The sequence below is a fragment of the Bufo bufo genome, chromosome 11 (assembly GCF_905171765.1).
Source record: "Bufo bufo chromosome 11, aBufBuf1.1, whole genome shotgun sequence".
In the NCBI taxonomy this organism is placed as follows: domain Eukaryota; kingdom Metazoa; phylum Chordata; class Amphibia; order Anura; family Bufonidae; genus Bufo; species Bufo bufo.
In genome coordinates, this window is record NC_053399.1 from 53,649,731 (window position 1) to 53,662,336 (window position 12,606).

The 12,606-nt window shown below is 43.3% G+C and overlaps 1 protein-coding gene across 1 annotated transcript in view; it reads left to right on the forward strand.

Moving 5' to 3' along the window:
- Positions 1-12,606, forward strand: part of AQR (aquarius intron-binding spliceosomal factor) — a 127,166-nt gene that overhangs the window by 82,492 nt on the left and 32,068 nt on the right. Inside the window, exons 23-26 of the mRNA XM_040411358.1 lie at positions 5,595-5,705; positions 9,174-9,283; positions 10,584-10,719; positions 11,110-11,319. Coding sequence (XP_040267292.1) covers positions 5,595-5,705; positions 9,174-9,283; positions 10,584-10,719; positions 11,110-11,319 — 567 coding nt within the window. The remainder of the gene's footprint in view (positions 1-5,594; positions 5,706-9,173; positions 9,284-10,583; positions 10,720-11,109; positions 11,320-12,606) is intronic.

Here is a 12,606-nt window from a genome sequence, read left to right on the forward strand (position 1 = left end):
CGTTCCAGGGGAGTTGCCGTAATACCCTACCTGGACGGTCTTCTGGTGAAGGCATTGTCCCGGGAGGACAACCTGTCCAGCCTTCACATAACCTTGTCCGTGCTGTCCCAATTCGGCTGGCTGGTGAATCACACCAAGTCCTCCCTGGTTCCCAGTCACAGGATGGAATTTCTAGGCATGGGCCTCGACACTCGTCTTGGCTGAGTGTTCCTCCCTCAGGACAAGGTAGTGGCTCTCCAGTCAGGTGTGACCCGCTTTCGCAAGCCATCTGCTCTGCCCATCAGGGCGTGCATGCATGTTCTGGGCTGGATGGTTGCCACCTTCGAGGCATTTCCTTATGCCCAATTCCACACCCGAGCCCTTCAGCTCTCAATTCTTGCCCGGTGGAACAAGTCCCCGCCAGGCCTCGATCGCCTGATCTGCCTGTCCCCTCAGGTCTGCCGGGACTTGCGCTGGTGGCTGAACCAGCTAACCGTCTCCCTCGGCAGATCCTTCCTTCCCCTCCGTTGGCAGGTGATCTGCACAGATGTAATAATATTTGCAAAGACAGGTGCACTCTGCGGTCTTACTAAACCCTCAAACTGATGTTAAAATTGAGAGATTAGCCAACATATCCTACTGTGGAGGGCATGTCTGAGCCCGAGCACCCCGCCAAGGTTTGTCAAGTAGCTCTGGTCCTAACACTCACCTACCTGTGCCGTATGGGCAATACCAGGGGCCAGTGGGCAAATTACAGGAGCGTGAGGTCTGACTCGCAGATAACTCTGCGTCCCGACCTCCTTTCGCAATGTCTGCTATTCCACCCGAGTTTACCTCGGCTTCATTTAACAGTGTGGCTGTTAACGTCGCGGTTCTAAGGCTTCGAGTCAGTCATCCAGACTAGGCTTCATGCATGTAAACCCTAGTCGGCCAGGATTTACCATCGTACCTGGAAGGCTTACTTTGCCTGGTGTGAATCTGGCTAGGTTCACCCTCTCCTTTTTTCTGTCCCTAGGATTCTTGCCTTTCTTCAGGCCGGCCTTGAAAAGGGTCTCCGCCTGGCCTCCCTCAAAGGTCAGGTCTCGGCCTTGCCTGTCCTTTTCCAAAGGCCCTTGGCTTCTCGTTCCCAGGTTAAGACTTTCAGGGGGTGCCCTTCAGTCCTCTCCCTTCAAGCTTTTGAAGGAGGTCTCCCTTTCATTTGTCTCCATTTGCAGAGTCTCCGAGCTGGCGGCGCTCTCATGTCGGTCCCTCTTTTTGCTTTTTCACCAGGACAAGGTTGCCCTGCGCCTAGTTCCCTCCTTTCTTCCCAAGGTGGTTTCTTCCTTCCACATTAATGAGGAGATTGTTCTGCCTTCTTTCTGTCCCAACCCCTCTCTTCCCAGAGAGCGGTCTCTCCACTGTCTGGATGTGGTTTGGGTGCTTCGGCTGTATCTCCAGCTAACGGAGTCTTACCTTCGATCTGACTCTCTCTTTCTTGTCTCTGAGGGTTCAACTAAGGGTTTACAAGCATCCAAAGCTACCATCTCCCGTTGAATTAGGTCGGCCGTCAAGGAAGCCTATGTGGCGAGGGGTCGTGAGCCCCCCTCCCGGTTGACCGCTCACTCCACTAGGGTGGTCGAGACATCATGGGCGGTCCAGCATTCCCAGGTCTTCAAGGCTGCTACCTGGGCCTCACTCACACCTTCTCCAGATTTTACCATATTCATTCCTTGGCCTCTGCTGATGCTAGTTTGGGCCGCAAGGTTCTGCAAGCGGCTCGGCTGTGTGCTAGATTCTTCGGATGGCTGTTTTTTCCCACCCTCTGGGACTGCTTTGGGACATCCCATGGTGCTGTGTCCCCCAATGCCATTCACGAGAAAAATTGACTTTTGTACTTACCGTAAAATCCTTTTCTCGTTGGATGCATTGGGGTGCACAGATCCCACCCTTGTTTATTTTTTTTATATTTTTTTTTTTCTTTGTTCAAGTTTTCCGGATTTCCCGGGACCCTTTGATAATGGTCCTCTTTCTGGTTTAAGACATGTTGGCTTCACTGTTCGTCAGTTTTTTTTGACGCTCCTACTGCTTTCGAACCAACTGGTTAGTTTTTTGTCTGAGCAGTGGGTATAGCCCATCTGGCTGGAGCCAACACTTTTCTTTTAGTGTCAGTCTCCTAGTGGCAGCTGGGCATATACCCATGGTGCTGTGTCCCCAATGCATCCAACGAGAAAATGATTTTACGGTAAGTACAAAAATATAATTTTTACACAGCGATTTTAATAAAATCCATGGCAGAAAATCTTGTGCAGCATTATCATTACATTAAAGGCTATTATTGCATTGTACTCATTTTGAGCTGAAAAATATATTTTTTTTTCAATTGCTCTTTGTTAAAAATTTTGAGCCACTTTCTCTATACAGCCTTGAGATTCTCTAGTAGCATTAGCTGTGTTTTTACTCTGGTTCTTTCAGACAGCTCAATGGCTTCTTATCTCTGCTTTCTGACCTTATAAACACTCATTGTAGCTCAGTTCATATCAGTACATATCTTTAAGAATGTGGATTAAATAAGTGGTTTTGAGCTACTAGTAATTTAGAGATAAGGTTTATTAGATGACTGACACAAAGTGAAAGTGAAGTACGAGTCACACAGTTAAGCCTGTATTACACCAGGTGATTGTCGGGCCAATCATACAAACACTTGTTAGCGATAATCTGCTTGTATAATACTGCCGTTGATTACCCAATGAATGAGCAAATGCTTGTTCATTGGGCAACCACAATCTTTCAGCAAGTTTAAAAATCATTACTTGCCAGCGGCAGGCCGTGCTGTCTAATCATGATCTGCTGCCAGGAAACAGTGATTCAGTATGGGGATGAGCGATGGCATTAGAGATCGCTCCTCCCCATACCATGGAGGAGATTGCTGCATGTACGCTTCTTTTCCGACAATCGGAATAGTCTGCCTAATGTAATACAGCTTTAAAGGCTATGTACACCTTCGGAGGCAATTTTTGTTTGATTGCATTTTATTAAAAATATTGAGTGTTTCTCTCACAAAGGGTTAACTGTTTTTCAAACTGTGTGACTGGTACTTTTACTTTGTGTGGGTCATCTAATAAACATCTAATAAAAATCTCTAAATTACTAAGAGGTCAAAAACACTTATTTAAGCCACATTCTTATCAGTAAGATAGTAACTGAGCTATAATGAATGTTTATAATGTCAGAGAGCAGAGATAAGGAGCCCGTCAGCTCCCCAACTGACGGAAAAGAGAGAAAATCCACAGGCTGCTACTATAGCATCTCAGCTCTGTACAGAAAAATGGGCTCCCTATCTTTAATAAAGACCAAGTGAAAAAATTATTTTTAGCTCAAAATGAGTAAATTAAAATTGCCTTGAAAAGTGTACATAGCCTTTAAGACAAACGGTTAACACTTTGTGACAGAACGGCTAAATATAAAAAAAAAAAGACCAATTGGAAAAATGATTTTTAGCCCAATATGAGTAAAATGCGAACACCTATATATAGATAACATAGGAGCTACCCTTGAAAGTAGGTAATGATCACAGCTCACAGAGTATGTCTAGAAAGCTATCCCATATGTCAGGGGGCAGATATACTAAGCCTGGTGTTACATGCGCCACTCTTAGATGACCTCTGTTGGAGCAGAATGCAACAACATTTATTAACAGGCACAGGCCTCTTCATAAATTTGTCGCATCTTCTGGCAGTCCGTGCGCCAGAAATTCAAATCTTCCCAAGTTATGTACTGTTGTAGATTAGAACTATAATTTACTCTATTATAAGGCATAAACTAAAATAAAAATCCACTGCTCCTGCCAAGCCCTGCCTGTTTTCCTTGCCACAATTGAAAAGTAGTGAGAGAAGTGATATAAATAGTGAATAAATGATGAAAATAGAGTAAAAAGAAAAATCTGCACTCGGATAAAAATGCTTCTTTTCTACAGATTTTTGTCCGTCTCTGTTTTAGTAAAAAAAATAATGCATTCCCTTGAAGCACTAGAATCTGCATTTATGTGAATTTAGGGGTTATCCAAGAGTCAGACAGATCTCGCAGAATGGACGAACTGTGGTGGAGATCATACTTACCTGGTCCCTGCCACTGGGTTTGCAGTCTCTGTCTATTTGCAAGCTGTGGCTTTCTGTTTTCCTTAAATCCCGTCAGCTGACAGCTCATCTAGAGCTCTTATCTGTGATCTCTTGACCTCATAAACATTCATTATAGCTCAAATCGTATCAAGCAGATTAGAATATTTCTTAAAGTGGTTGTCTCGCTTCAGCAAATCGCATTTATCGTATAGAGAAAGTTAATACAAGGCACTTACTAATGTATTGTGATTGTCCATATTGCTTCCTTTGCTGGCTGGATTAATTCTTCCATTACATTACACACTGCTCATTTCCATGGTAACGACCACCCTGCAATCCAGCAGCGGTGGTCGTTCTTGCACATTCCTATATTGTGTGCCCATGGATTGCAGGGTGGTGGTAACCATAGAAACGGAGCATGTTTACTGTGATGGAAAAATGAATCCAGCCAGCAAAGGAAGCAATATGGACAATCACAATACATTAGTAAGTGCCTTGTAGTAACTTTGCCTACATGATAAATGCCACTTTCTGAGGTGAGACAACCCCTTTAAATATGCCTTAATTAGAGTCAAAGAAAACAAAGCCACAGCTTGCAAACAGACTGATTTTTCACCCTTGTATCTCAGAAACTGCAGAACATTTTTTATTAAAGACCAAATGAAAAAATAATTTTTTGTCAAAAGTGAGTAAAATGTTATCATAGGAAAATGCCTATGAAGGCCTACATAGCCTGTAAAGCCTCCAGTCCTGTAAATTACAGCAGTGACTGTCAGGATGCGTAAAAACATTTGTAACCGATCACACACCATCTTTTATTTTCCAGAGAAGGATTGACTGTGAAGTGCATTGTTCTCATTGGTTCCAGTAGATGATAATGGTGCTGAGAAGAGAGCTGTAGTATTACTGTACGTTCCCTCTTCACCACAGACGCTCTTGCGCCTTGCTGGGAGGTGAACAGTGTAGTGTCACACTGGGCTATGGCTCCAGCTGTTTGCCCTGCTTCCCTTCACTATGGTTCTCCTCCGGGAACTTCCAAAAGATTGCAATTGGGGATGAGCGAATCGACTTCAGATGAAACATCCGGTCGATTCGCATAAAACTTCATTCTAATACTGTACTGAGCAGGAGCTCCATACAGTATTAGAATGTATTGGAACCTAACCCGAGTACGGGAAATGTTTTTACAGTACAAATTGATTTATGAAGTTATTACGTGAAGTCTCACGAGACTTCGCGAAGCAATAACTTCGGCTAATCGGAGCCAATGCATTCTAATACTGTACTGCTCCGTACAGTATAAGAACGAAGTTTTATGCAAATCAACTTCGGATGTTTCATCCGAAGTCGATTCGCTCACCCCTAATTGCTATTCATATTGTGCCATTAGGGGGAGTAATGTAACAAGCTCAGATACGTAGCAGTCAAATGTGGTGACTGTTCCCTAAACAGGTGACAGCTACGTACTGTGTGTTTTTTAGAAAAAAATTCACAGGATATTTTATTTTCACTTTTGAAAAGGTGGTTGGACCTCCCGGGACAGGGAAAACGGATGTAGCCGTTCAGATCATTTCCAATCTGTATCACAATTACCCTGAGCAGAGGACTCTTATCGTCACACATTCTAACCAGGTAAGGTGGGGGTGTTGTTTTTAGGTTTGTTTGTATTATGTTTTTTTTGTTTAATACAAAAAAGGGGGGAAAAAAATGTATATATCTGAGTATAGATTTATATTTGAAGACATAGAAAGTAGGTGTGCAACAATATATGGTAATTTTGAAGCACCAGAAGTGGTGTCATAGCCAAAGCAGTGCTTTACATTGCAGTTTTTCTCATTTTACTAAAGAAAAAAAGGGAAAAGACAAAGCACATAAAGGAGATACGCATAAACCAGTAAAAAATATTGTCCAAAGACACTTTATTGATTAAAAAATAAATGTTCAAATATCTGTATATATAAAAATAATAATAATATAGTTGAAAGCCAGTGACTGATTACACAAGTGATGAGGAACCCCCCCCAAAACAGTTCAGACCCCGGGTCCACTACAGTTTATGCTCTCTGATGGTAATGCTTTTAATATGGATGTTTTGTATGGAGCTTTTTCATGTCTTATGTTAAGTCCTGGACTTCTCCTGGCTTTGAGTAATTGTCTGGCAGTTTGGACCGTTTTTGGTTCTTCCTTTGTGTGCTCTTGCCACTAGGCACGGAAGTGTCTTTATGTCATACTTTAATTGTTTGGTGTGCATCTCTTTTATGTGACCTGTCTTTTTTTTTTTTTTTGTATTCATTTTGCACTCATCTGTTTCTAGAATACTCACCTTTATCTTTTGCAATCCAGTGTTTCTCTCTTTGTGACTCTGTGGTCCTTGGGAAACGTTGCACGAATCAAAGTGTATAGGTCATTGGCTTGATCCTCCTGCAAATAAAATGATAGAGGCAAAGTTCTCTGCCGCTGCGCTCGCCTGGTTCTCTGCCGCTGCGCTCGCCTGGTTCTCTGCCGCTGCGCTCGCCTGGTTCTCTGCCGCTGCGCTCGCCTGGTTCTCTGCCGCTGCGCTCGCCTGGTTCACTGCTAGGCCGTGTATTGTGTTAATTTCTCTCCATCAACACAAGCCCATGTTTCAGTGTAAAAGCTATGTTTGGAAATCCCGCTTGGACGTTCCTTGAAATAAAGTGCTTTCTATAGTGAGCCCTCTTCAGTCATCTGATCTGGGTGTGTTACCTGGTTCCCTCCTTGTATGTGTAGATTTTGTGAATCGATTTTTCGCCATACGAGGAATAAACATTTTTACAGGAGTTCAGTGGCCTCTGTATCTCTGCTCCACTTCTATAATTTTCTCCTTTTAAAGGGAACCTGTCACCTGGATTTTGTGTATAGAGCTGAGGACATGGGTTGCTAGATGGCCGCTAGCACATCCGCAATACCCAGTCCCCATAGCTCTGTGTGCTTTTATTGTGTAAAAAAACCGATTTGATACATATGCAAATTAACATAACAGAGTCATATCTTACTTGTGTGACCAGAGAAGAGTCATATTTTCAAGCTCTGACTCATCTTAGGTTAATTTGCATATGTATCAAATCGGTTTTTTACACAATAAAAGCACACAGAGCTATGGGGACTGGGTATTGCGGATGTGCTAGCGGCCAGCTAGCAACCCATGTCCTCGGCTCTATACCCCAAATCCAGGTGACAGGTTCCCTTTAAGCTTGCTTCTTTTCTTGCATTTATTTAACATTTGTCTTGCGAATAAAAATCTCACATTCACTTTCATGTTGAGACAACTGAGCCCCCTATATGTTACTTTACTTTAGGTTTAGTGTCGGAGAGATTGACTGTAAATGACTGGGGGGCTATGACTGGCCTGGACACATCCTAGTAGTCAATTTTAAAAGTTAGGACCCAGCAACAAATCACTGTAGGGGCCATTCCACACTGCAAAGCAGGACTTGCACATCACTTGAGGTTTTACCCCTCCTGTACACAAAGCTCCCCTTCAGTTACTGCAGTGTCCTCCTGTCTTGTCCAGTTCCCTAAGCACTAAGGGCTCCCATGCAGATCAGCGTATTGTTGGCTGAAAACACAGAGAATGGTGACAGCAGGTCCTGTACATCCCCAGTAGTCACAGCAGGTCCTGTACATCCCTAGTAGTCACAGCAGGTCCTGTACATCCCCAGTAGTTACAGCAGGTCCTGTACATCCCCAGTAGTCACAGCAGGTCCTGTACATCCCCAGTAGTCACAGCAGATCCTGTACATCCCCAGTAGTCACAGCAGGTCCTGTACATCCCCAGTAGTCACAGCAGGTCCTGTACATCCCCAGTAGTCACAGCAGGTCCTGTACATCCCCAGTAGTCACAGCAGGTCCTGTACATCCCCAGTAGTCACAGCAGGTCCTGTACATCCCCAGTAGTCACAGCAGGTCCTGTACATCCCCAGTAGTCACAGCAGGTCCTGTACATCCCCAGTAGTCACAGCAGGTCCTGTACATCCCCAGTAGTCACAGCAGGTCCTGTACATCCCCAGTAGTCACAGCAGGTCCTGTACATCCCCAGTAGTCACAGCAGGTCCTGTACATCCCCAGTAGTCACAGCAGGTCCTGTACATCCCCAGTAGTCACAGCAGGTCCTGGCTGCTACATGTGCTTACATTGCCTACATGGAGGAATGGGGCTGGATGCTGTCAGTGAAGCACCTAGCTCAACCCCTTCTGCACTGGGTGGGCACGTGCCCATTCTGCACGTTAGAAGTGCAGGGATCTTGATCTAATTGCCATGGCAATGCAGGATTTGTGAAGTCGAAGCATGTACTTATTTCCTACACTGCAGCATATGTGGACATACCAGTGATGCTGTAGGCACAGGCAACTGTGATCAGTCCAGGAAATATTAACTCTTCTATTTGCAGACACAATCTACTGATGTAAATGACAGGACATAAATAATAAATATAGATTAATCAAATTACAATAATGAGAAAAGGAGAAAATATATTAAAAAAAAGTTATGCACCACATAAAGAATGAGAGAGAGAGACTGCTCAGTCAATCAGCAGCTTTGGTAATGGTAACATGACGGATATCCTAGAAGAACATGTACAGTACAATGAATCCTGACAGGCGTCTGGTTTCTCAATTGAAAAAGATGTCTGAGAAGTGTACAATGTACTTTACGGGGTGAGATTACCACAGCTTTCTTCAGGGAAGACTTTTGTAATCTCACAGGCCAAAATCTAATCCAGTCCTTGCCTCCTGTCTTGTAAAATTCCAGGTTATGCTAAGTTTGTGCTTCATGAAAGGAATATTTTAGTAAATGTTTTGCCTTTACTTTTTAAGATAATGTAAATCTTAATAGTAATGTATGTAATGCTGTGTTCTTCCTGCATTCCCAGTCTCTACGTACATGTCGAGTAGATGTTTATGTTCTCTGTCCGCCTGGTTGTGCCATCTGTTGCGTGTGGCACCTAGCTGATTACTTCAAGACCTGTTCAGCCTGGAGTTTCTTCTCAGCGCTTGCCAACCCTGCCCCACCAGCCTTTTCCTAGAACATCAACTTGCAGCCTCTAAATACCTCTCTCCTTCTGTCCCTATCCATCTGCAGGCGCTCAACCAGCTGTTTGAGAAGATTATGGCCTTAGATATTGACGAGAGGCACCTCCTGCGTCTGGGGCACGGAGAGGAGGAGCTGGAGACGGAGAAGGATTTCAGCAGGTGAGCCGTGTGGGGGTGCAGTAGTTAACACATTCAGTGCCGGAATCCTGAACCACTGAAAAGATAAGAAGAGAAAATGTTATTGTTTTATCCACTAATGTCGGTGAAATATAAATGATTACAACTACTGGTTCCAGATCTCAGCAGTTTGCCTGGCATTGGGATAGCTAGCACTTTCTTTCCAGCTGATTGGTTGTGTAAAGAAAATGTAAGGGCTCATTTACACGACCGTAGGCTGTCTGTGCCCGTATTGCGGACCACAGACAGCAGGTCCGCAATATACAGGCACTGGCCGTGTAAATCCCATATCACAAATGACTTGAGTGCGTCCACAATCCTCAAAATATGGTGCGGAGCAGAAGAATGGATTGGAAGCGCTTCCGTGTGATTTTGAGTCCGTGTCTCCACACTGCTAAAGATAGGACATGTCCTATCTTTGGCCATATATTGCGGATCGCGGTCCTATTCAAGTCAATGGGTCCGCACCACAATACGGGTTTCACACGGCTAGTGCCCGTGCATTGTGGGCTGCAGCAAAGGCACGGATGGCCTACAGACGTGTGAATGAGCCCTAATACAGATGCTTTCTCACAAAGTTCTGTACATTTCTTTAGTATTTACAGATCTTGATTTTTTTTTTTTTTTTTAGACAATCAGAGAATAGGCAAACCTTATGTACCTGGCGGAAGAATGGTTGAGGTAGATGTTACACAACTCAGATGTTGATGAGATACAAATGTTGGCATCAACTGGCACCAATGACCATAAGGCATTCACAGAACGTATCCGTTTTGTGGTCTGGAAAACACAGATACCGGCCGTGTGTGCTCCACGTTTTGCTGATCAGTACTTTCCACCCCTTGTTAGAAATGACAAAACGCACAAGAATAGGACATGTTGCGGGTGCAGACAGGACACAGTGTGCTGTCCGCATCTTTGTTTGCGGCCCCCGAAAAATGAAGATCAGATGCAGACCAAAAACAGTTATGTGAATGCCCCCTTAGTCTGATGAAAACTGTGGTCTGATAAAAATACATTTTCTATGGGTAACTTAAAAGTCTAATCCAACTCCCCAGAGCAGCGCTGATTTGCGGTAGGCCAGGCACAGTAGTCAGGACTGTTCCTTACTCAGATGAAACTTCCTAATTTTGTATTAAGATGTGTATTTTATGTTGAGTATCTGTATAATTTAGCTCTGCCTGAACCTGCAGTGTACTTAAGACATTTGTATCATGTGTTGGATTGCATGACGATTGCAAGTGGTGTTTAATACAAATGATATATATTCTGCTCTTTCCAGGTATGGGAGAGTGAATTATGTGCTGGCACGGAGACTGGAGCTTCTGAAAGAAGTGGGACGTCTACAGGAGAGTCTGGAGGTTCCTGGGGACGTGTCCTATACATGTGAGACAGCTGGCCACTTCTTTTTGTATCAGGTAAAAAAAAAAAAAAGGTTTACTAACGTTCTTTTCCATCTGCTAGCTACTGTGCGGTAATTAATACGTGATTACCGCATCAAATGTGTGTCTGTAGGGTCGCATGTAATGTGTATATGCAAGGCATGCACAGGAAGCCCTGTATGACATATATATTCCCTAATACACGACCTATAGCGAGGGGTTGTCTTATTGAGTCATTATTATTATTATTATTATTATTATTATTATTAATGACGCTCAATAAGACAACCCCTCAGTCATATGTCCTAAAGGATGTAATGTAATCCTAACAACTGTCTACACAAGACCACCCCCTTTAATGCAAAATATCGGGATTCGGAAACTAAGTTTGTATAAAAAATTTTTTATTTCATTGCATCCTTGCAGATAATGTCACGATGGGAGGCCTACCAGAGCAAGGTGAAAAACAAGTCATCCCAAGCCCCTGACGTGGGCGACATCGCAAAATTCTTTCCTTTCCACCAGTACTTCTCCAATGCCCCTCAGCCTATATTCAAAGGACGCTCCTATCAGGAGGACATGGAGATCGCTGAAGGATGTTTCCGGCACATTAAGAAAATATTCACACAGCTAGAGGTGGGTATTGTGCAAGAATGGGCATGCTCTCTGTGACGGGATCTGTCCTGCTGTGTGCAGCATACAGCGATGTTCTTATGGACCCAAACACTGCAGCACATAGGAAATGCTTAAAAGGACACTTCCACTGAAAAAGAATATATATAAATGTAGTGTGTGACGCTGTAATTGAGTCACTGCTCAATCTGGTCTGGTCCATCCGGACTATTTTCTGGGGCTCAAACTGGTTGCTGCGATGCTCTAACTGAAAATGTCAAGCGAAGGAGGAAATTAAAGAGCCAGAACAGAAAGTAGAATATACTGTATATTGACTTCCAAATATGATATTCAGAAAACCATTCACCTGTTGTTTGTTTGTTTGTTTGTTTTTTGTTTTTGTATAAAAAAAACAACTATATAAAATATTCACATACAGGCGGTTACTATGTGATTTAAAAAGAAAATGATGGAAGTGGCCTCTTAACACCTTGGAAAATGATTGTCGGTGTTGGAAAAAAGAAACTGTCAGCATGATCAACCCTATTAAACTAGGCATACTGCGGGGTTGATCATGCTAATTAAAATGATACGTTTATTCTGTCTGTATGTTAAACAGCTGCAGAGATGTGTTTTTATTCATATGCAAATTCATATACCTCCAGGCTATAGTCTTATCATATTGAGGAGTGGTTTTCTATACTTATAAGGCCTCATGCACACGACAGTTGTTTTTTGTGTCCGCAAATTGTGCGTCCGCAAAAAAAAACACATGCAGAATCCGTTTTTTTCCACAGATCCCTTGTAATAAATGCCTATCCTTGTCCGCAAATGTGAAAAAAGTAGGACATGCACTATTTTTTTTGCTGAAGGGAAACACGGACAATGGACGCGGAACACAAAAGGATGAACTATCAGCATTTTTTTGCTGACCCATTGAAATTAATGGGTCCCCTTCCCATCCGCAAAAAAAAACAGAACGGAGGTCGAGAAAAGCAACTGTAGTGTGCATGAGGCCTAAAACTAATGCATATTACTGGTGTCTTTATAATCATATCTTGCACTTGTGAATAAACTAGTAATAAGTATAGAATACCTCTATTCTCAACATGGTAAGGCTATAGTAAGTAGTGTATATGATATGTACATGCTAGAACACAGCTCTGATGTCTAGCCCTGTTAATCAAAGGGAAGGGGAGAGTGTGCAGAGCACAGGGGGTGTTACAAAAGAAGTGCTCTAAGGATTCACCCCCGCCCCCTGGTGCTCCTGCCTGCTGATTTGCATATGAATAAAAGCGCAGATATATCTGC